At 48.6% G+C, this 23,395-nt stretch overlaps 1 protein-coding gene and 1 non-coding gene across 3 annotated transcripts in view; both read right to left on the bottom strand.

Moving 5' to 3' along the window:
• The window catches only part of Smad6 (SMAD family member 6), an 83,208-nt gene that overhangs the window by 57,369 nt on the left and 2,444 nt on the right, over positions 1 to 23,395 (bottom strand). The window contains exons 2-3 of one of the 2 annotated variants that reach the window (XM_008836350.2): positions 14,961 to 15,017; positions 9,134 to 9,211 (exon numbers count right to left, since the gene is read on the bottom strand). The exons of the other annotated variant lie outside the window; for it this stretch is intronic. Of the exons in view, the coding sequence (XP_008834572.1) occupies positions 9,134 to 9,211; positions 14,961 to 15,017 (135 nt within the window). The remainder of the gene's footprint in view (positions 1 to 9,133; positions 9,212 to 14,960; positions 15,018 to 23,395) is intronic. 2 annotated transcript variants of the gene reach the window in all.
• Positions 19,741 to 19,874, bottom strand: LOC115070964. Its single transcript, XR_003850070.1, has one exon. It is a non-coding gene; the product is annotated as a small nucleolar RNA SNORA15 (small nucleolar RNA).

Raw genomic sequence — 23,395 nt, 5'->3', positions numbered from 1 at the left:
TGCACACATGTGCCATAATGTACAGATGGAGGTCAGAGGACAACTTTCAGGAGTCAGTTCTTTCTCTCCACCACTGGGTCCCAGGGATGGAACTCAGGTCATTAACAAGCATCTCCCCTAATGAGCCATCTCACTGCCCCCTGTGAGGCTTTTTGCAATTTTTAGTAAAACAGTTCAAATCTCAGGACGGCATCAGGGCAACAAAGAGGATGATGGGGTACAGGTGCAGTTGCCCTAGTCTTCTGGAACCATCACCCAAGCCCATCTCCAGCAAGGGAAAATGACAATGATCCTATAGACGGGGCGCAAGTATACAGCACCACCCAGACACTGACTCCCATGTGAAGGCAGAAGGGGTCAATCTCATCTCTCTCCCCAAGAGCCTGGTGATGCTCAGAGGCAAGGGCCCCTCCTCAGTGTTTGTTCCCAGGTCAGCCCCAGGCTGCGGATAATGGCTGAGGGGACTGGAGCCAGGGCAGTTCCCACATAAGGCAGCTACAGTAAGATGCCACAGGTGCCCATATCTGGCAATCACCCAGCACAGACATGGTAAGATATTGGCAGGACTCCTGACTAGGGAAGTTGGCCTGGTGCCCTAGAATCTTAGACCAGGCTGTACATGCAAATCTGTGTATGTGACCCTAGCACTCATGTATGGAGTCTGAACTCTTCCAGAGCTCTTCAGGGTGCTGCAGTATGCAAAAAAAGAGTTGAAAATCAAGGAATCCTATTGACAGCCCCATTTTACAGGCTGTGTGGTGGCAGTTCAAGATGACCGAAAGTCAGACAGCATGGGCCTCCTGGACCCCTGGCTGGGGGTGGTGCTACTTTTACACTTGGGAAGCCACTGGGGCTGTCTCTATCCTCTGCTCTGTGAGCAAGAATGGCAGTTAAGCCCCAGCCAGGAAGAATTCAGGCAGAGCCAGGGCCCTCTCTACCCTCCTTGCCACTCAGGAGCTCAGACAACAGTGGAGTCCCAGAGGTAGCATGACCCAGTTCCCTGTCCCAGATCAGAGATTGCAGGTGGGTATGGACAAGCCATGGCCCCCAGTAAAAGCTATTCCATTTTGAATCTTTGGCAAGCACTAGGGAGAATGGGCATGGTGGCACATGCCTGGAGTCCTATCACTTGAGAGGCTAAAGCAGGAGGATTGCCATGAATTTGAGGACAGCCTGGGCTACATAGAAAATCTGAAGTCAGCCTGGGCTACATAGCCAAGACTTTGCCTCTAAAAAACAAAGCAAAACCACGCCCCTAAAAAGAATAACAGCAACTGACCCAACATGTCCTGTATACTAAGCCCTGAGCTGAGTGTTAAGTGGAGAAAACTTGGGATTTGCCCTGGAGTCAATCCACCCTCCAGCCCCATCCCACCACTGCCTTCTCAAAAGTTCCCCAAACTGGGATTATACCTTAGCTGGCCTCGAACATCCTCAGAGTGGAACTTGAGGTCTAAAGTGGACGTGTGCCTTGTAGAAGACCACAGAAGACTACAGGGGCCAAGAAACAGGGCTGTGCCCAGCCCCTGGAGACATTTCCCCTTAATGCCAGACAGGAGGCAATGGGTAAGGGGCTGAAGAAGGTGAGTGGATAGGGGTGGAAGTTGAGGGAAGACACAGTCCCAGGTCTTTCCCACACGCACCACATTGACACTTCAGGTCAGAACCATGGAACCTACCCAGCCCCTCTCCCCACACTCTCCACACCAAATCTGCCCAGCAAAGCCACAGCTGCTTCCTCCAGGTATGCAGTGGCCCAGCCCAACCAGCCCTTCCCAATCTTAGGTTGTATGACAAGGGGCCAGTCCGTTCCAGTCTCAGGTTGTGTGACAAGGGCACTTCCCTATCACCTCCACCAGCCTGGTGCCACCCCAACCTGGAATCTACGGCTGGCTTCTCCCAGCTCTGTCTACTCTGGCCTGATCCCAGGTGACCAGAGAATAAAATCACATTTAGGTCACATCAGTGCATTCTCATTACTCACCACATCCCCTCTTTTTTTAAAAAAAAAAAGATTTTTATTTATGTATATGTGTGCGTATGTGTGCAGGTGCCCATGGAACCCAGAAGAGGGCATCAGATCCCCTGGAGTTGGAGTTACAGGAGGTTGTTAACTACCCAGTGTGGGTGCTGGGAACTGAACTCGGGTCCTCTGCAAGAGCCCTTTACTTCTGAGCCATCTCTCCAGACTCTCTCTCTCTCTCTCTCTCTCTCTCTCTCTCTCTCTCTCTCTTTTTAAGACACTCTCATGTAGCCCACCCTGGCCTCAAACTTTCTAAGTAGCTAAGGGTGATCTTGAACTTCAGATTCTCCTGCCTCCACCTCCCGAGTGCTGGGATTATAGCTGTGCACCATCACATCCAGTCTGTTGCGTATTGGAGATTGAACCTAGGGTTTCATGCATGCTACACAAGCACTCCACCAACTGAGCCACATTCCCTACTCCCTACCTCCCCTTTTAAAGGTCACTAATGTCTTGGCAATGATGCATCTTGCAGTCTGGGCCGGTTGCTTTGATGTCAGCTTCAGACATGAGACCTCTGTTTTTCTGAATTCGGAGGGGCCTGAGGGTGGGACCTTCTACCACAAAGCTCTGGGATGGTGGGGGTGGGAGCTGCTTTACACTGCCAGCACCCAGGCTTTTTTCCTTCTTGGGCAGGGGGCCATGGGGACAGGCCTACAAATCTCGGGCATCCTTTCCACAAAGGGTAATTGGAAAAGCAATGGGTCTCAGCTTCCCTTGGCAGCCAAAGGCCACAGAGGGAAAATGTTTCATACAAAGCATCTGACCAAGTGCCTTCAGGAGATATTTTCTGCATCAAAGAAGTGGCTCTTGCCAAGAGCCACTTGACCCCAACAAGGAAACTTTCAAGGGAGGCTCCTGATTGCTGTGAATGCCCAGGGAGTGTGCCAGAGGGACAGCATGAGGGAAGGCCATGAGCACACATATTATGATCAGACTGGAGGCAGCCAAGTACCCCTTCTAGAAGATTCAGTCCTTAGAAAACCTACTGGCTTTCACAATGCCACAGGCCACACACCTGCCTAGATGGGGGGAGCCTGTGATGTCCTGAGGGTCAGGTCATATACTCCAGTGTCAGAGCACCCTGGAAAGGCATCAACACTGCCTAGGCTCAGGAGCCGCCTCTCAGCCCTCCCACCCAACATCTCCCTGGCTATACATTCCTTCACCAAGCACCAGCCAAGGAGCAGAGATGCCCTGTAATATAAGATCACATGATCAGTCCATCATCACCTTATAGTAGAGCTACTTTGGCCTGGTAGCCACAGCAACTAATTCAGCAGAACAATAAGGTGGGTAGGTCTATGGTACTAGTCCTGGAGCTGCTGACACTCAGGGTCACGAGAGCCTCACCTAGGAGCCCAGCTATTATTCCCTCCTACTCTTCCCTAGCTGCAAGTGTTCTTGGGAGATGCTAGAGTATATAGGAAGTGGAACTTTAACAGAAAGGAAGACTCCATGATGCAGCATCTACGAGGTCACCAGCCATGATGGTTGTGACTTTGTAGTAATGCAGTGGCTTTCAGGTCAAACATTCCTGTTAGGTAACCCATCACCCATACTCTGTAAATAAGTCCAATAAACTCACTGGTTCACCAAGCTGGACTTCCATGGAATCATACTGTCTGCCACTGGTGCCCAATCCGGGGTGGATTGACATTTCTTCATTCTGACTCTTGATCCCCTGGGGACACAGAAGCCCTAGAAGCTCAAAGTCCATGTTTGAATGCTACACCTTCCAGAAAGTGACAGAGCACCTCATTAGACACAGAGGCCAGCCAGACTTTCTGACCTCCAATCTCAGTGTTACTACTTTCCCGATGAGTGACCTTAACCTCTCTGGGCCTCAGTTAATTCTTCCTTTAGTCTGGCTAATAAAATAGCTGCTACATAGAGGTGCCGGAAAATTCTATGAACCCATAGATGTTTGGCATTTGAGACAGCCAAGAGCTCTGTACACTGGGATTATTAAACATAATAATACCTGGCACAGAACTCTGTACACAGGGATTATTAAATATAGTGTGTTCTGATCACTCTGTCTCTCTGTGGGCTCTCTCAGGATCTCTCTGCCCCAGACAAAAATTCATTCATTTTTTTCCACCCTGAGCCCCTGCTGTGGGATAAGCTAGTGCCAGGCCAGTTCCTTTTGGACCAAAGAGATCCTAGGGTTCCCTGCCCCAGTGGCCATAATCCCTCTATTCCAGCCATTTCTCCAACATTCAAGATAACCATTCTTGTTTCTTACACATTTATCTTCAGCTGTTGTGGTTGTTTTTAATACTTACCTTTATTTTATGTTATGTTATGTTATGTTATGTTATGTTATGTTATGTTATGTTATGTTATGTTATTTTTCTAGACCGGGTATCCATGTAGCCCCAGCTGGAACTGTCTAAGTAGACCAGGTTGTTTTTGAGCCAGGGTCTTGCTGTTGTGTAGCCCTGGATGGCCTGGAACTTACTATGTAGACCAGGCTGGCCTTGAGCTCACAGAGCTCCGCCAGCTTCTACTTCCCAAGTGCTATATATTTGGGAGTGGCTTTTGGTCACCTGATGTGGGTGCTGGGAACTGAACTCAGGTCTTCTGCTAGAGTAGTATGTGCTCTCTCCAGCCATCTCTCCAGCCCCTTCAACTGTTTTTGAACCAACTGTTCCTTCTACCTGAGAGAACATTATAGTCTCCTATTTTCTTAGTGAGCTCTTATTCATCCTACAAAACACAGCTCAGACTGGCCTTCCCTGTGAAGTTTTCCTTGAACACTTGCATTCCCATCCCAAGAGTCCTGGCATCCAGGACACCAGTCCCCTCCCTCTGAGTGGCTTTGTCCCCAGTCACTGTGACAATAATGAGAAGGGGACTAAGATGGTGTGGGTCAAAAATGGCAGCTTTGCAGCCATCTTCCTCCTAAGGCCCAAGAGCACCAACAGCTGAGGGCACATCAGAACCAAGAGGCATGAGATACCATCCAACAGCCCCTGTGCAGAGCAAACTGACTCAGGAAAGGCAAGGAACCTACTTGGGGACACCTGGTGAGAAAGGACACAGCTGAGCTCAGAACCCATCCTGGCTGGCACACAGCCTCTAGCCCACACTGCTTCATGGCACGCTCCTGTGGGCAGGCCCCTCCACATGGTGGCAGCCTGTTCCTTTTGCAATAATCACCTCTGCCACTCTGTGAGCCTCCTTTTCAGTCAGCATTTCTTTCTACCCTCTCCATTCCCCTCCAAACCACCCAGTCCCCCAGGCCCATCCAGAGAACACCATCTGGCCACAGTAATAGTATCCAAGCTCTGCTGACCACCAGGTATGACCAGTCTACTGAAACTCAACTGAACTGGCCCCATGTCTTTGCATGCTGTGGATTTGAAAAGGTTTGTTAAAATCTGACCCAGGACTGGTAATATGGCTCAGCGGGTACAGGTGCTTACCACCAAGCCTGACAACCTGAGCTCGATCCCTGGAACCCACATAGTGGAAAGAGAACTGACTACTGTGAGTTGTCATCTAGCCTCCACATGTGCACTGTGGCAAGTATGCACAGGCACGTATACACACACACACACACACACACACACACACACACGCACACACGCACACACACACACACACACGCACACACACACACACACACACACGCACACACGCACACACACACACACACACGCACATGCACACACACACACACACGCGCACACACACACACACGCACACACACACACACACGCACACACTAATGTAAAAAACAAAATACAATCTGACCCAGGCCCAGAGTCCCCCAGTCACCTGCCACCATGCCTGGCACTTCCCCTCCAATGCCTCCAAACTCCTTTGCTTTTCCCACTTGGAGATCCTTCTACACCTAGGTCTTGGCACCTGCTAGCCTTTCTGGAATGCTCCAAATTGTATCTCTCTGAAAGACTTCCAGCCCTCCTTTAGAATCTCATCTGGATACCACCTCCTCTAAGACTTCTGAGCTGTCCCCCTACTCCCAACAGGACCATCCCTAAGCCCAGCTTCCTCCGGACTGCCTCCCTCCACTGCACCTGCCTGTGGGCACCCAGAGGGCAGAAGTGATGAGATGCAGATACCCTTTAATGGCCACACCCTCACACAGGGCTGAACCTTGCTAGTCAGGGTTTATTTCCCCTCCTAAGGGACATGTTGTCATCAGTCCCCATTTCACAAGTGGGAAAACTGGGGGAGCAAAGTGTGAAGCTGCTGCCCCTTCTCCAACTAATGGAGGGGCAGAGCAGGGACCTGAACCTAACCCAGTGTTACCAAGCTCCTGCTTGACACATGCTGGCTGGAGTGGATGGTGCCCCTAGAGACAGAGCAGAGAAGCCTGTGCTATACCCGTCAGTTTGGCAATCAAGGAGCAGCAACAGTGACAGATTTGCCCCTCCCCTGCATCTGCCTGGTGATGAGCAGGACAGCACTCAGCAGGAAGGCTAAGGCAACAGGGTGGGCACCATCCTACCAGGTGGTAAGTGGGCAAACAGCATGGACCCACCTGCACCTCCACCTGGCTCCAGCTACTGATGCTGCGGGGCCCACAGCCAGTCTCTTAGCCTCTCTGAACTTCTGTCTCCAAACTGTCAACACTCAGAATGTAAGTACTGATAGAAAGACTTGGGTCTTCAAGAAGCCAGTGGATGGAAAGACACCAGACCCAGCGCAGACCCAACCATCGCACAGCACTGCATGGGTCCCGCCTTCTCCTAAGGAGAGGTATGACTTCACTGACATAGCTCTAAGACAGCATCATGTTAAAAGGACTGAGAGGAAAGCACACACACACAGTCAGGGACACCAGAAAGGATGGCCTGGTCCAGCTACCGGAAGCTTACAGATATGAGTCATACAGACAGTACTGACTAATTATCTAACAGGCTCTAGATTAAGAGACCAAGAGGGTGGTCAAGGGGTGTGAAGGCATCAGTCAGGTGCCTGGCTTGGGACTGAGCAGGCATAGATGCTGAGACACCCATCACTTCCAGCTCTCATTAAATGATTAGCGTTCACAGGGCACCCAGCACCCAGCCTATCCTGGCAGAGGATCCCCTCCTTCTAGGGCACAAAACTCCTGTCTCATGCCCCACTCTCTTCTTCTAAGCTAGAGTGGGGCATGCTAGGAGAATCTTGCCTGTCTCACCCAGCATATCACCATTCTCATACGGCCTCTCATTCTGCAGTTCTTTAATTACAACATAGTCTGCCTTTGAAAAGAGGGTTATCTATAGCCACTCACACCTTAGTGTGAATTCTCAAACTAAAGTCAAGGGAACAGACATTATGTTGGTGTTGTACAGAAGGTGGCCTGAGGGGATTTTGGATAACCAAGAGACAGAATCCTAGACCCAAAGGAAGCAAGGAAACCAGAGTGTCACAGTTCTAAGGACACCCCAAAAAGGACCTGGTGGTTTTACCCACATCCTATTGAAGACACCAGGTGCCAGGGTCTTCAGATGTGATTGAAGCTCTGGGTCCATCTCCTTCCACCCACTGAATGACCGTGGTGAAGTCACCTGTGCCCTTTGAGTTTGTTTTCTGTGTGGATCATGCCTGGAGCCACACACCAGGCCTCCTCTAGGCTCAAGGAAGCCTACAACTGCAAACACACCATGAAACACACACGGAAGATTTCACCATTAACAAGGAAAGAGGATGCCAAAGTGTCCATCTGTCCTATGACCCATGCCAATACAATCCATCTAACTTAACAGCCATGAGAGCTGCCAAGGACTCATAAACACAGGGATAATGAAAGCCCCTTGCTTCAAAATCGCACATGGCTTCTGCCCATATGGGCACAGAAGACAAAGAAAGACCTGTGGTGCTGCCTCATGCCACCTGGCTAGATCTTTGAGGGAAGAGAGATTATAACCAAGTAAAGGAAGAATGAAATGGCCCAATCAGAGAGCCCACCAGGGACTAGAGAGCAGACAGCAGCCCAGCATACAGCCCTGGGCCCCTGCACCACCTGAGCAACAAGCCCACAGTGGGGTCGCCTTCTATAGCTCCTGTGGGGAGAAGAGGGGCCAGGCAGCTGTGTCACTTTAGAACAGAGGGAGAACATGAGAAGTTCAGAGGGAACTCTAGGAATACATTCACCAGAGGACACCAAACCCTTGCAGAAAGCTAGGGGACACAACAGTCCTGAGAAGCACAGGTCCTTGGGCCACTCTGGCTGCTGTGTGACCCTAGGGACACAAGGAGTCAAGGAAACCTCTGGGTTTCCCCAGCCAGGCTAATCTGAGATCAAGTAAGGGCCCGGCCCTTGGTGACAGCTCTGTCCCCACTGCTTTGCTATCATGGCCTGTGCTGAGGCCCAGCCTCCTCTACCCCACGCCACAAGCCCAGCTGCCACACAGCAACCCCACATATTGTGCTCCCAGAGGGCCACACAGACCTCTATACCCCAAGCCCTCCTGCCCCAGTTGCCCCATCCACTCTCTCACAACTTAAGAATTCCCCCAAATACGGGGGTCCTTAAGACCATGGGATGGGGATTTCAGACAGCAAGAGGATGCACCAAAGTCGGGGTTCCTCCCCATTTTCTATCTTGCCATCCTCTGCCCAGGAAGAGGCAACAGAAGAAACCAGTTTTTGGCAAACTTCTCCCTTGCCATTTTGCCCAGGCTACCCCTGTGCCTACCCATGGGTCCTCCCCAGAGCATGGTAGGAGGAAGACATACGTGGACCCAATCACCTTGAGGCCTGTCACTGAAAAGCATCCCTGGCTACAGTGAGGGAGGAGCCTTGGCAAGTCATTCTCATTTCCATTAGAGATATCAGTTTAAATCTGGTTGGCAGGTCCTTAAAAGTTAACATCTTCAGGTTCCACCCACATCGACTTTTTTTTAGCCCAGGCTAGCCTCAAACTCATTATATAGCCCAGACTGGCCTAAAACTCTTCTTGGGGTAAGCATGCAACACCACACCTGGTTCTTAATCCCAACACTGGCAATCCTCAACCTGACCATCTTCCCATCCACAGGGTAGAAAAAACAAAATGGGCAGAAAATCCAAAGACTTCCATCAAAGCACCCACATCTGTCCCCATCAGTATGGCCCACAGCAACAAGCAAGGAGAAAACATATGCCAACCTGAGAATTCACCCGGAGCAGTGATGAAGGAGTTGGTGGCCTCGGTTTCAGTGTAAGACAATGTGGAATCGGACAGATCTGTAGGGGAGAGAAAGAGCACTTAGTTAGCTAAAAGGCACCCCTCCTTTTCCTTTCTCAGATACCTGTGCATGTATACATACACGCAGTGGGCAGATATCCCTCACAACTTTTTTTTTTTTTTTTTTTTTGAGACAAGGCTCCACTATGTAGCCCTGGCTGGCCTCAAATGTAGACAAAGCTGGCCTCCAACTCAGAGATCTACCTCCCAAGTGCTGGGATTAAAGGCATGCACCATCAACTCCAGCTTCCCCCACCGCTTTGGTCTCTTTGAGACAGGGTTCCCTGTAGCCCCAGCTGGCATGGAATTCGCTATGTAGACCAGGCTGGCTTCGATCTCATAGAGATCCACCTTTCTCTGTCTCCCAAGTGCTGGGACTAAAGCATGCATCACCTTTTTTTTTAAACTCATTTTGAGAAAAAAAAAAAAATCTCATATATTCCAGGCTGGTCTTGATCCCAATTTGTCAAGGATGACCTTAAACTCCTGATCTTCCTGCCTCCACCTCTCAAGTGCCAGGATTACAGGTATGCACCACCATGCCCAGTTTATGAGGTGCTGGGGATAGAACCCAGGGTCTCATGCATGCTAGGCAAGCACTCTACCAACTGAGCTACATCCCCAGTCCCCCTCATGACCTGATATCACTCTGTGACTCAGTCCCAGGATCACCAGAGGCCAGGACAACCTTCCAGTCCTAAAACTCTTCTAGAAAAATCCTGACTGCACAAACTGATACCTGGGAGAGTCTCAGTGGCCCTGACCACAGAAATAACCCTCTGTTCAGTAGACAGAGCAAGTACCAACTTGAAGCCTCTTTGGGTAAGGTTAAATTAAGCCCCTGAACAGTTCATAGCTGCTGAACTTAATTACAACCATTAAAATTCTTGAAGCTGTTCCTTCTTCCTTCCTTCTCTCCTTCCTTCCTTCCTCCTGAAGCTGGGGAGACTGTTATAACAAGTCACCAGTCACTTTCGTTCTGTTCTGTCCCACCAACACTCCAATTAAGAGCTCAAATGTTTGTTCTCAGATTAACTTTCTTTCTCTCACTTCCCTCCTCTCCCCTCCCTGACAACATCCAAACCTGCAATGGAGTTAGGGCTGCTTTCTAAAGGCAAGGCATTCACTCTTGGTTTTTGTTTTGTTTTTATTATTTTTATTCTATGTTATGAGTATATTATCTGCATGTGCGTAAGTGTACCCATGTTGTGCAGTGCCCACAGAGGTCAGAAGAAGGCATCAGATCCCCTGGAACTGGAGTTACAGATGGTTGTTAGCCACCATGTGGGTGCTGGGAATCAAACCTGGGTCCTGTATAAGAGCAGTTAGTACTCTTAACGACTGAGCCACCTCTCCAGCCCCAGTTTAATGTACTTTTTCTTCTTCTTCTCCTTCTCCTTCTCCTCCTCCTTCTCCTTCTCCTTCTTCTTCTTCGAGACAGGGTCTCCCTGTAGCCCCAGCTGTCCTGGAACTCACTATGTAGACCAGGCTGGCCTAGAACTCACAGAGATCTGCCTGCCTCTGCCTCCCAAGTGCTAGGACTATAGGCGTGCGTCACCAAGCCCAGCTCGTATTTGTTTATTTTTATGTGTGTTTTGCCTGCATATATATAAGTACACCACATGTATGCAATGCCCATGGAAGCCAGAAGAGGGTCAGATCCCCTGGAACTGGAGTTAAAGATGGTTGTTAGCTGCCATCTGAGTGCTGAGAACTGAACGCAATCCTCTGCAAGCACAGCTAGTGCTCTTAACCATTGAGCCATCTCTTTAGTCCAAATGCTTAGGGCTTTAAAAAACAGGCTTATGAAAGTACTTGATAAGACATGCATTATCTGTTGTCTCCTGCCTACAGTGCATGGAAATGGGAGAGAAATTCTTCAGCCCCCTTCTCTTGAACAGGAACCTCTGGCTTGACAAGCTGACACCTTTGGAACAAGTAAACTTGGGAATTTCCTTCTCTAGGTGTGGACCTCTGCAATCAGCAATGCAGGGTTGTCCACACTAAGAGACTGGCCTGTCCAGGCATTGAGAGGCATGGTCCTGGAGGCCTGTTCTACGCACCCAGCACAAGCCAGATCTGGCTTGACTGGCCCTAACTGGCCCAGCAGAGCCAGAGACCGGTCAGGTATTCCTGGGACAATTCAACTTAGGCCCTAGCTAGCTGGAATTCCATTCTATCCTGCAGATTTTTTTGTTCTTTTACCACATGGCCAGGGGAGCGGGAAAGATGAAACATTAACCAATTTAGCTTTTGTTTGGGGGTTGGGTTTTTTTGTTTTGGGTTTTTTGTTGTTGTTGTTGTTTTGCATTTCCTACTTGCCAGATGCTGACTGGTCTCATGTAATGAGAGAAGCTCAGAAGTGAACTGATTTTTGTTTGTTTATGTGCTTATAAAAAAGCAACAACTTTTCAAGGAAAAGAAGATTTTAAGAGGCAAAACCTGTACTATTTTTATCAAGGCACCCCAAAAAATTTACCTGATAATTTGGGAAGAAAATAAAGGCATGAAAAATCTTTTCAAAATAACAAAAACACCTTCAACACTAAAGTGGGGGAGTTCTTAAATTTTTGAATTATGTGTGTGCGCAGGTTCACATGTGTACATGCATATTATGTGCATGTTGTTTGCACATGTGTGTGGACACCAAAGGTAAACCGTGGGTGGCATTCCTCAGGAACCCCTTACCTTGTTTATTGAGTCAGGGTCTCTCACTGGCTGGTGGGCCAGCAAGCCCCAAAGGTAACTCCTTTCTCTACCTACCCAGCGCTGGGATTGATGGCATGTACCACCACACCCGACTTTTTTTTTCCCATGTCCTAAAGCTACTGACTGAGCTCTTCCACTTAATACCTAATGTCCCCTGTGCAGCATGCCTAGAGCCTCATCACCCTTCTCATCTGAAGGACTGGCATCAGGTTGTAGGCTGTGTCCTGTTTCTTAATGAACTGCTATGGCACCAACACAGCCCAAAGAGGTTTCCAGAAGGAGGAGGAGGGGCAGGTGGCTTCTACTTTCACAGCTGCTGAGTTCTTGTCACATCCTCACCAAATCCTCACCAAACCCTCACACCTAGAGCCTCCACTGAGGTCCTCAAAGGTGGCTGTGCTGCAGCAGCTGTTACAGAGACCTCGCTCAGCTTTCATAGTCCACCCCAGTCCATGGAGGGTCCCTGGGTAGGAGCTAGAGCCTAGGTTCAAGATGTACTTCCAGAACAGTCAGCATTATCAGGGGTCACCCCCTTTTTCTATAAAGGGTCAGAGAGTCAGGGAGTAAGCACTCACTTTTGAGAACCTCACAATCTGACCTACCTGTTGGACTCTGCACTTCACAAGAGGGGAGCCAGGGCAGTGTGAGGAGATCAGCTGCCTGTGTACCCTGCCCTGTGCCTTCCTGCCACTTGAGTTTCATATGCCTTTCACATGTGAAGAAATGTTCTTGCAACTTTATTTTTTTTAACCATTTAAAAAATAATAAAAAGAGGCAGGGTGTGAATTCAAGGCTAGCTTGGTCTACATGAGTTCCAGGCTACCCCAGCTACAGAGTCTCAACAAAATAAAACAAAACAAAAAATAAAACAGAGTCAGCCATAGTGGTGCATGACTGTAATCCCAGCACAGTGGAGGCTGAGGCAAGAGGATGGAGAATTTGAAGTCAGCCAGGGTTGCAGAAAGCACCCCATCTCAATCAATAAAACAACTCAATAGGGGCTGGAGAGATGGCTCAGCGGTTAAGAACACTGGTTGTTCTTGCAGAAGACCTGGGTTCGAGTCCCAGCACCCACATGGCAGCTAACAACTGTCCGTGGCTCCAGTCCCAGGGGATCCAACAGTCTCTTCTGACCTCCACGGGCATTGCACGACATGGGTGCACTTGTCTACATGCAGGCAATGCATGCATACACATAAAATAAAAATAATAAATACAATTAAAAAAAACTCAATAGTCATTCTTAGTTTTCAAGTCCTATAAAAAACAAATGGCAGGGAAGCTCTGTGACCCCTAACAAGGGTCCTGTCTGCTTGGTGGGCCTCAGTTGTCCCACCTATGAAGTAATGGGGACACCTGCAGGGCTTAGTGGTGCCCTGGCTTTTTTGTTTTATCACAGTCCGACTGACAGTCCCTTGGGCAAGGATCCCACCCATCAGCTATCAACTTTTGAGTCTAAACTAGGGGTCTTCTATGGGACTGATGGTATTGTGCTGGCTTAGGGATGCTGAGGAGGGCCTGTAGCAGAAGGATGGGGAGCTGAGGCCTGAGTGGGCTACCCTAGGTTGCTATCTCAGCTCTGAAACACTCTGCTAGGGCCCCCTCCCCTCACTCAGCTGGGTCCCTCCATGACCCAGGGAAGTAGACTCCAGATAGGACCAGGAACAGAGTAAGCTCACTCTGTGGCCACTAGGGAATGTTCTAGCACTTACACCATGCCATCTGACTTTGGAGACCTGAGCCTCACAAGAACTCCCTCACAAAGTCCCTTTGGTAAGTCTGTTAAGGCCATCTCACCTGTCATTGGAACTCCACAGGTTCTAGCTCTGTACTAAATCTACTGGAGAGAGCCAGGCTGGGGGGTAGGGGGGGTCAGGGCATCTCTGCTTTTAAAACTACATGAGTTAAAAGCCTGGAGAGATGGCTCAGCAGTTAAGAGCACCGGTTGGTCTTGCAGAGGACTCGGGTTCAGTTCCCAGCATTCACATGGCTGCTAACAGCCATTCTAACTCCAGTTCCAAGGAGGATCCAACACCCTCTTCTGGCCTCTGGGGGCATTATGCATACGAGGTCGTGGTACACTTACATATATGTAAGCAAAAGGCACACATAAAATAAAAATAAATAAGGGGTTGGAGAGATGGCTCAATGGTTAAGAGCACTGACTGCTCTTGCAGAGGACCTGGGTTAGGTTCCTAGCCCCCACATGGCAGCTAACAACTGTCTATAACTCCAGTTCCAGGGGATCTGACACCCTTTTCTGGCCTCCGGGAGCACTGTACACATGTGGGGCAAAATAAATACTCATACACATAAATAAATCAAAAAATTTAAAATGATAAATATAAACTTTTTAAAACATTTTAAAAACTTTAAAAACTACATGGTTCTCTGTGAGGTCAAGGCCAGCCTGGTCTACATAGCAAGTTCCAGGCCAGCTGAGGCTACAGGGAGACTTGTTTCAAAAAGACCAAAATAAAAAAATTTTTTAAAAAACTAAATGGGTGCACCTCAAAACATGAACTGACATTTAGCCCCAAGGGTGCACAGAAAACATGCTTTACTTTTGCACAGGACTTGTCTAAAATGACATAGTCCCTCTACAAGCTCCCAGAACTTCGGTCTTTATGAACCCCTACACTTTCCATTTACCCAGGTGACTATCTTGACTTGGGGGTGGCCTGTGTACAAGACAGACATGGTCCTCTCAACAAAGACTCCTGGCCCCATCTGCCTGTCACACTCCCAGTTAACACACACTGATGGCAAGCAACCCAAGGCTGGAGGGAGGAAGGGAGGGAAAGAAACCCAGAAATTCCAACCCACCTCCAAAGAGCAGCTTAAGTCGGAACCCATTCATCTCCCACAGGCCCAGGTTTAAAGGTCACAGAGAGGTTAACAATGGGCCTGGAATTCGAAGATGTAAATAACTGGGCCAGAGCCTGGGCCCAACCATGGGAGTGTGTGTAAAACTTCACCCTATTTCAAAGCACTCATGCTTTTGGCCCACCCCTCCAGCCAGGGGGAGTGCACACTTACCCAGTGGCTTGTACTCATCAGGAGGAGACAGCCGAGAGTAGGGGGGTGGCGGTGATTCTGGAAGACAGGAGATATCATGTCATGCCTGGGGTTCCAAGTGCTTTGAACTATGGGTCTCCTCAAGTAATAACCTCAGACCCAGGCAGTCTCCCCACTATCTCTATCATCCAAATTCACTGGTACAGAAACCCCAGGGCTCAGTCCTTAACTTCTGCCACCTATGATCATGTGAACTTGGGCAAGTTCCCGCACCTCTCTATTTCCTCTACTATAGAGCAGTAATAATAATCACAGACCTCTAGGTTTTGCCAGAAGGACAAAAGATAATGTATGTAAAATGCTTAGCACAGCTCTTGGCTGGGAAGAAAAACACCCCCACAAACAGCACCTTTATTATTATTATAACTAGAAGCCAGCACTCGGGCTGCTAGATAACACAAGAGGCTCAGTTCTGTTTGAATTTGGGGTAAACATGGCATAAGGTTTCTTGGTATGAGCAGATCCCTCGTAATACCTAGGATATACTTATACTGAAATATTATTCTGCTCCTGTGAAATTAAAATTGAAGGGGGCTTCCCCCATTTTATTTTCTGTGTCTGGCAAGCCCAGTCAGAGCTCAGGAGACCCAGACATGGAAACTTGGTTGCTAAAAAAACAAAACAAACAACAACAATAAAAATTAAAAAAACCAGTGGGGCATGGTGGCGCACACCTTTAATCCCAGCACTAGGGAGGCAGAGATAGGCAGATCTCTGTGAGTCCAAGGCCAGCCTAGACTACATAGTGAGTTCCAAGTCAGCTAGGGCTACAGGGAGACCCTGTCTCAAAAAGACCAAAAAAAGTTAAAGAAGGCATCCTGGGTCCTATAAAATTATAGTTATATGCCGTGGTCTGAATAAAAAAAAAAAAAAAAAAAAAAAAAAAAGGAAAAAAAAAAAAGAAAAAATTAAAATTAAAAATTAAAAAAACAACAAAAAAACAGTCCAACCAAGATGGCTCAGCAGGTAAAGAAGCTTGCCACCAAAATTTAAAACCTGAGTTTGATCCCAGAATCCACACAGAGAGACCGATTCCTTCAAGTTATCCTCTGACCTCCACATGTGCACCAGAGCACTAGCACTCTTACACACACATCCTATATACACAATATAATGATAAATTTAGAGGCTGAAAGATGGCTCAGCAGTTAAGAGCACTGACTGCTCTTGAAGAGGGCCTAGGTTCAGTTCCCAGCACCCACATGGCAGCTCACAACTGTCTATAACTACAGATCCAGGAGATCCAACGCCCTTTTCTGGCCTCTGAGCACTGCATACATTTGGTGCACAAACATAGGTACAGGCAAACACTCATATACATAAAAATTAAAATAAAAAAAAATTAAATAATACATTTTTTAAAATTTAAACTGCATTAGAACCACCATTCATAGGCGTAAGGATGACAGCTGGACTGACTGGGGCCCTCAGGTATGTCCATAAGTGGCCTTAAGCCAGTCACTTCTAGCCCCTGGCCTCCTTTGGAAAGGGCAGGAATGAACCCCAGCTCAGCCTCTCTGATCCTGATTTTCTATGGTGTTTTCTTTGGACTGTCTTTCATTTGCCTAAAATACTCCTCCTTAAAAACATATACTTTGCCCTCAGAGGAGTTTCTTTGCCTCTTGCTTTAAGGGAAGTAACAATCTGCTAAACTAAGTAACAATTTGCATGAAAGAAATGACCCTCCATTTTCTGTCAATGAAACTAAATACCATCAGAGAGCAAGCTAAAGCAAACTCTGAAGAAATAAAGGGTTAATAACTATTATTAGGTGGGTATCAGGAATGACACAGGGCTAATAAGTGTTTTCCCAATTATAATAAGTCACAATTAGTTACAGGAGCATTAGTCTCCATCTCCCCTCCCTAGCCTCTGCAACCAGGAGTGACTTCCTCCCAGTCAAGGCTCTGGGATCTAGAGACAGGGGTCACAGAGGAGAGGTGAAACACAGCAAGCAGTCAAAGAGACACGAATCCACTCTATGCCCTGCGGGGATCTCATTCTACACCAGGCACTTTCAGCTTTCTGTGTCGTGTTTCCTTCTTGTACACAGGGGTTATTTATGCTCATCAGACACCTTTTTCTATTTAATTCTTCAAAGATAAAAATAAAGACACAGGATGGTATCCTCACAACCATTTCATAGATGAGAAAACTGACTCACTCCTGCCACCCAGCAGATAATGGGGAATTGGGGATTTGTGCCCAGGGCTAACTCAGCTCCACTGTTCAGTGAGACAGAGACTCAAGAGGCCCTTCTGCATCTAGTGCTCACAAAGGCAAAGGCATGGGAGAGAGAATTTGAGAACCAAAGGGGACCCTCAAACAAGACTTAGGGAGAGGGGCAGAAGGCTATGTGCTTTCAGTAGGAGCTATTCCATGCATTCTTCAGGCCCATTGGACAGAACTAGAGAGGACCAGACTCCCAGGATGAGAGTCCAGCATGGGAAGACCTGGAGTTCCCAGGGAGAGAGAACTGAGCTTGGGCTCCCATTGCACAGAAGAGACTGAGACCCAGTGAGCAGAAGTGACTCCTCTGGGAACTGGCTGTGGAACCAGAACCAGAGCTATGTCTCTGACCTTCAGCCTGGTATGCACACCCTTTCCACCACCCCTGCAACACAGGGCATGGATGGACATCTACCCCCACACCTGTTTCCAGCAACAGAGGTGGTTGTAACTGAAGCCAAGCAAGCAACAGTCACCAATCCCAGCTCCCCTTCTACTCTCCTCCCCCTCTCTCTTTCAGTTTATGTGTAAGAACATTTTGCCTGCATGTATGTACGTGCACTATGACATGCAATGCCTGTGGAGGCCAGAAGAGGGAGTCAAAGCCCCTGGAACTAGAGTCACAGATGATTGCTGGCTGCCATGTGGGTGCTGGGAACTGAACCCAAGTCCTCTGCAAAAGGAGGCAGTGCTCTTAACCAATGAGCCATCTCTAGTCCGTACCCCTCTTTTTTTGAAACAAGGTCTCCTTGTAGCCCCAGCTGGCCTGGAAGTCCCTATGTAGGCCAGGTTGGCCTTAATCTCACAAAGATCTGCCTGCCCACTGCCTCCCAAGTGCTGGGATTAAACGCATGAGCCACCACACCCAGCTCTCATTCGGTTTTTTGACAGTCTCCTGTAGCCCAGGCTGACTTTGATTCACCATGTAGCCAAGGATTAACCTGAACCCCTGAGTCTCCCATCTCTACCTTCTGCATACACTGCAGGTATGTCCCTGGCCAACTCCAGCAACTTTTACAGGACTTCGATCAGAGTCAAAAGGTGGAGGGAAAGAAGGGCTTGTAAGTTTCCCCTGCAGAAGCCACCTGGGCCTTGAGTTGAGACACCCACCATCCACAGTCACCACTGAGTTGGGGTTTCCTAAAGTCAGTGGGACAGAAAGTAAAACTATGAACCAGAATTGCAGACACTCCAGCCAGGGAAAGGCAGCCAAACCTTCCAGAGGGACTTTACCTAACAACAGCTCCATCTAGGAAAAAAAGCATAAGGCTTGTAGTCAACCAGCCCATAATACAGGTATCTAGCATGTCAGAAATCAAAGGGGCCTAAGATTCACCAATCTTATCTCCTTTTTATTTATTTTAGTTTTTTTGAGACAGGGTCTCGCTATGTAGCCCAAGCTAGCCTCAAACTTACCCCCCTGCCCCTACCTCCTGAGTACTGGGATTACTGGCATGCACCTCCAACAAGGGCTTTCAGCTCCCTTTGAGGGACACCTGACATCAGTCAGATAAAGTTCCTGCTCAAGGCCACACACATAAAGGCAGCTGCAGGTGTTTTTCTGTTCAGTATTGGAGACAAATACCAGGTAGTCTTTTTCTTTAAAAAAAAAAAAAAAAGAGAGAGAGAGATAACTCACAGACCACAAGATTCACTCTTTGAAAGTATACAATTTAGCGGTTTGGGGTATATTCGCAGAGTTGTGTGACCATCACCATGATCTAATTATAGGATATTTTCACCACCACAAAATGAAAGGTGTCACTTTGAATGGGAAGTACCCATACTCATGTAAATAACCCTCATCTATGTTCTGTAAGTAAGCTCAATAAATTTACTTATTTTTTTTTTAAAAAAAAAAAAAAAGAGAGAGAGAGATAACTCACAGACCACAAGATTCACTCTTTGAAAGTATACAATTTAGCGGTTTGGGGTATATTCGCAGAGTTGTGTGACCATCACCATGATCTAATTATAGGATATTTTCACCACCACAAAATGAAACTCTATCCCCATTAACAGTCACTTCCTATACTCCAACCCCCAAGCCCCAGACAACCACTAATCTACTTTTTGTCTCTATGGATTTGCCTATTCTGGAAGTTTCGTGTACAGGGAATCACAGGTATAGCCTTTTGTGTCAGTTTCTGGCACTTAGCACAATGTTCTTCTCTAGGTTCATCCATGCTGGGGCATGTGTGAGCACTTCACCCTTTTTTATGGCTGAATGATATTCCCTTCTTTAGATACATCACGCTTTGTTTACCCCTTCATCAGCTAATGGACACTTGGGTTGCTTCCACATTTTTCTGTCATGAATGAGGAGCTGTGAACAATACTGGGTAATTCCTATTTACCATTCCCACCCCCACCCCTCAACCTTACAGTCTCCAGCATTAGGAAGTGTGGGACCATAAGACATTAACCTAAACAGGCTAGGTGGACACTGCTTAGGTGAGACAAAGACTCAGAAGAGAAACTTAGATTTGACCCCCTAGTACTTTTTTTTTTAATTTGTACTCACTTTTAATAATGATATACCAATAATAACTAGCATATCATCAGTCATTTAAAAGAAAGACTTTACTTTTGCATGGTGTCTGGCTGTGCAAATTACTGATTAAAGAACACAGTATTCGGCCATGCCTAGAAGATGCCCTAGTACTTTTTAAGAGTTGTGTTGTTTTGAAAATAATGTATATGCTCTAAACTTTAACAGAACTCTCAGTCCCTGCAGGCTCCTCTCAAAGAACTGGACATAGTAGAGAGAAGAGAAAGACCCCAGAAACTCCAAGCCCCTCAGACCTCCAGCATGAAGCACCACCTTCAGGCATCTCCTCCAGTTTCCTTCAGAAATTGAGCGGTCAACCAGGGGGCTGAGAGCTCCAGGAGTCAGCCCAGGCCAGCCTAGCCCTGCCCAGACACCCTTTGGTCAGCCCTCAGGGGCTACTTAGCCTTCTGGGATCTAGACCTACATCTGAAGCCAGGAGAAAGTTCACAGCCTCTCCCAGAGCCTGGCGAGGTTTCTATTTGGGACGTTACTTTCCACCCCCGTCTTTGCAACCCTTAGCTTCTCGCAGTAGGACAGGATCCACACGCCTGCCTGGGCCTCCAAGTTTTCTCCCTCCCAAGGGGTGTTAGTGGGCGTAGAGGGAGCCTCCTGGGCGCCTGTCCCTTCCTCCCTCAGAATCTAAAAGCTCAACCCCAAGCTCCAGGATCGGAGGGCAGAAAAGGAGCTCCTGGCGCTTTAAGGCCTGCGGAGCCTAACTGCCCAGATTCCCCCAGCAGCCAGATAAACAGCGCGGCTGGCTGGCGCCAGCAAGAGGCAAACTGGGCATTATCACCCCTTCCTCACCTCCAAGAAGAGCGGGGAGCAGACAGGCAGGCCCAGGGGCCGCCGAGGGGGCGGGGCAGGGCCGGGAAGCCCAACTTGAAATTGATCTCATTTCAAAGGGATAATGCTAGGCCAAATAAAAGGAAAACTTTCTAGCCCATTCTAATTCCTCCAGGCCTGGCCTGGGAACCCTGTGTTTTCCTAGGCGGCCTCCTCCAGCCGTTTAGAAGTTCTCTCTCTCTCTTTCCCGGGCACAATTTGGATAATAGTAATTTACTGAATATAATTACAGAAAAAAAAGCAGGGAAGCAAAGCACAGGAGATTCATTCCAAAGTTAATGGATACTTGGAGGAGAAAGGCACTCTATAAACACAGGTCAGAACTGTGATTAAAGTATTCCTCCACATTTCCGTCCACATAGGCACCCAGTGGGCTCAGCACTGCCTTTGGTCCTCCCAGGGGCCTCCAGATGGTGGGGCCCATGACTGAGTCTGGCACTCGGGATAGAGCCTTCTGTACAGGACCCAGTTTCTCAGACAAGGACCCTGGAACTGGAATCAGCCAGTAGATCAGTGATTCGGTCCAACCCAAAAAACTTCACAGATCGGAACAAGAGGCCAGGGCCAGCAACTCTCCCCTCCTCACCCCGCAGGACTCCCGAGCAAGCTGAGGGTCTGAGCATTAAAGTCAGAACAGCAAGAGACCACACTGCCCACCTGCCCTGAGACACTGAGGCTTCCGGAGGACGGGGCAGGGCACAGATGTCTGCTGCTGGGTGTGTTCCCATGTACTTTGCTCCAGTCTTGTGCCTGACCGGAGTGTCCGTTTGTCTGTCTGCCCGTCTGCCTCATGCCCTAGCCCTCTCTTCAGAGCTGGAAAGTTGTGAGGAGCTATCTTCTTATCAGATGAGCTCAGCTGAGCCCCAGCTATGTGCCCGCCCAGTTCCTGGAGCCAGGCTGACCGCCAGGCACAGAAGCAGTGTGGGCAGCCAAGGGCTTCCCCTGTCCCCAGTCCTAGGGAAGGTGAGGGTCAACACAAATACTGGAAACTCTTGCCTCTCCCCAGAATAAGCCCTCAGAGCTGGCCCTCAGTGTGGCTGACTAGGCTAGCAGCTAGCAAAGGCAGGGAATAGATTCGTGTTCCAACACCACCCCGCCCCCATCACTACCACCAATAGTACCTCCTTCTGGGGGCAAGGAGTCAAGTTCCAATACTCTGTAGAGTCTAAAATGGTTCTATGGCCTGCTCCCCTGACACATACACACACTCATCCAAGGACACTGGCTGGGCCTGTTCTTACTGTAATTTTTCAGGTCTCCCTCAACCTCTCCCAGATCAAGGCCACCAAACTCAAACACTTGGGCCAACTCCCAGTGCCTGGAGTAGGAACTGTGTGAGTCCTAAGACCTCAGATTTTTTTGCTCCTCCCCTTCCCATCGACGCACCTGAGCAAGCTCTCTTTAGGTCCACCCCCTCCAGGTTAGAGGCCTGGCACTCTGGAGGTGATCCTGTTACATACACACCCACAGCCTTCCTGGACCACTGACCTGGGCCTGCCTACTTCCCTTCTTCCCACCTCCTTGGAAGATTTCTTGACAGCGGGGATTCCACCACTTATCCCTAAACACACACACACTCACACACTCACACACTCACACACACACACACACACAGAGCTCCTGGCACAAAGTGCTAAATTAACATTTGTTGGTACTTTGACTTGGCAACAGAAAAAAAAATCCACCAGGGCCTTATAGAAAAGTGGAACGTCCCCACCATCCATATCCCACTAGAAAAACATGGGACAGGGACAAGACAGCCACAAATAGGGACCACTTCCCAGAAACAGGGAGAGCAAACAAGAGAGAGTTTCCAGGGCTAGAGAAATGGCTCAGTGGTTAAGAACACTAACTGCTCTTACAGAGGACCCAGGTTAGATTCCCAGCACCCACGTGGTGGCTAACAACCGTCTGAAACTCCAGTTCCAAGGGATCTGACACCTTCTTCTGACCTCTGTGGGCATTGCACAACACAGGTGCGCTTACACACATGCAAACAATGCACTTATAACATAAAATTAAAATAATACAATATTAAAAAGAAAAAAGGAAATTCTTCCGGGGGATGCTGTCAGAAAGAGCCACCAGGCCCAGAAAGCCCAATATAAACTGCAAACCAGAGACAATCTGACATCCCTACATTGAGCCTGAAGGGCCCATCCGGAGCAGTCATCAGGAACCACCGGAGATAAGAAGCTTCTTTCTCTTCCAGCCACTAACCTCTTACCCCTTACCTACATGCCTGGGACAAATCCAGGTTCCTCAGCCCACCTTCTCCTTCCACATGGAGTCAGGAGATCTGAGAGTTGACCCCCAGGCTGGGTGCTCCCTCCAGGGAGGTCAAGCTGGAGGAACTCATAGTCCTCCCAGAGCCTGTAACTCTGCCAGCCCCATCTCTCCCAGCAAACTCCATAATGCAACGGATTCACATACACTTATAGGGAACGATACCTGTGGTGTGGAAAGTGTGTGTGTGTGTGTGTGTGTGTGTGTGTGTGTGTGCAAGTTCCAGGCTTGTCAGGGACCTCCATCTGTCCTCACCTCTGTTCCAGCACCTGGGCCAGCCTACATAAGCAAGTCTAGGGTAGGGTGTATGCAGAAAGGGGGTGGGGGGGCGGTGGGCAGCTCTCAGCGGTAACCAAACAGCGGGCAGCCTCTTACTCTCAGATGCCTCAGGACCCTCAACGCCAGAGGCAAGCTGAAACCCAAGAACTGAGAACTGTGATGATGGAGCCTGGCATTTACCCGAAAGGGATGCTTGAAATGGGAGGCA

This window comes from Nannospalax galili, unplaced genomic scaffold, assembly GCF_000622305.1.
Source record: "Nannospalax galili isolate Female #2095 unplaced genomic scaffold, S.galili_v1.0 scaffold54, whole genome shotgun sequence".
Lineage (NCBI taxonomy): Eukaryota > Metazoa > Chordata > Mammalia > Rodentia > Spalacidae > Nannospalax > Nannospalax galili.
Note: the sequence above shows the minus strand (reverse complement) of the source record. Positions and strands in the feature narration are given on the sequence as shown.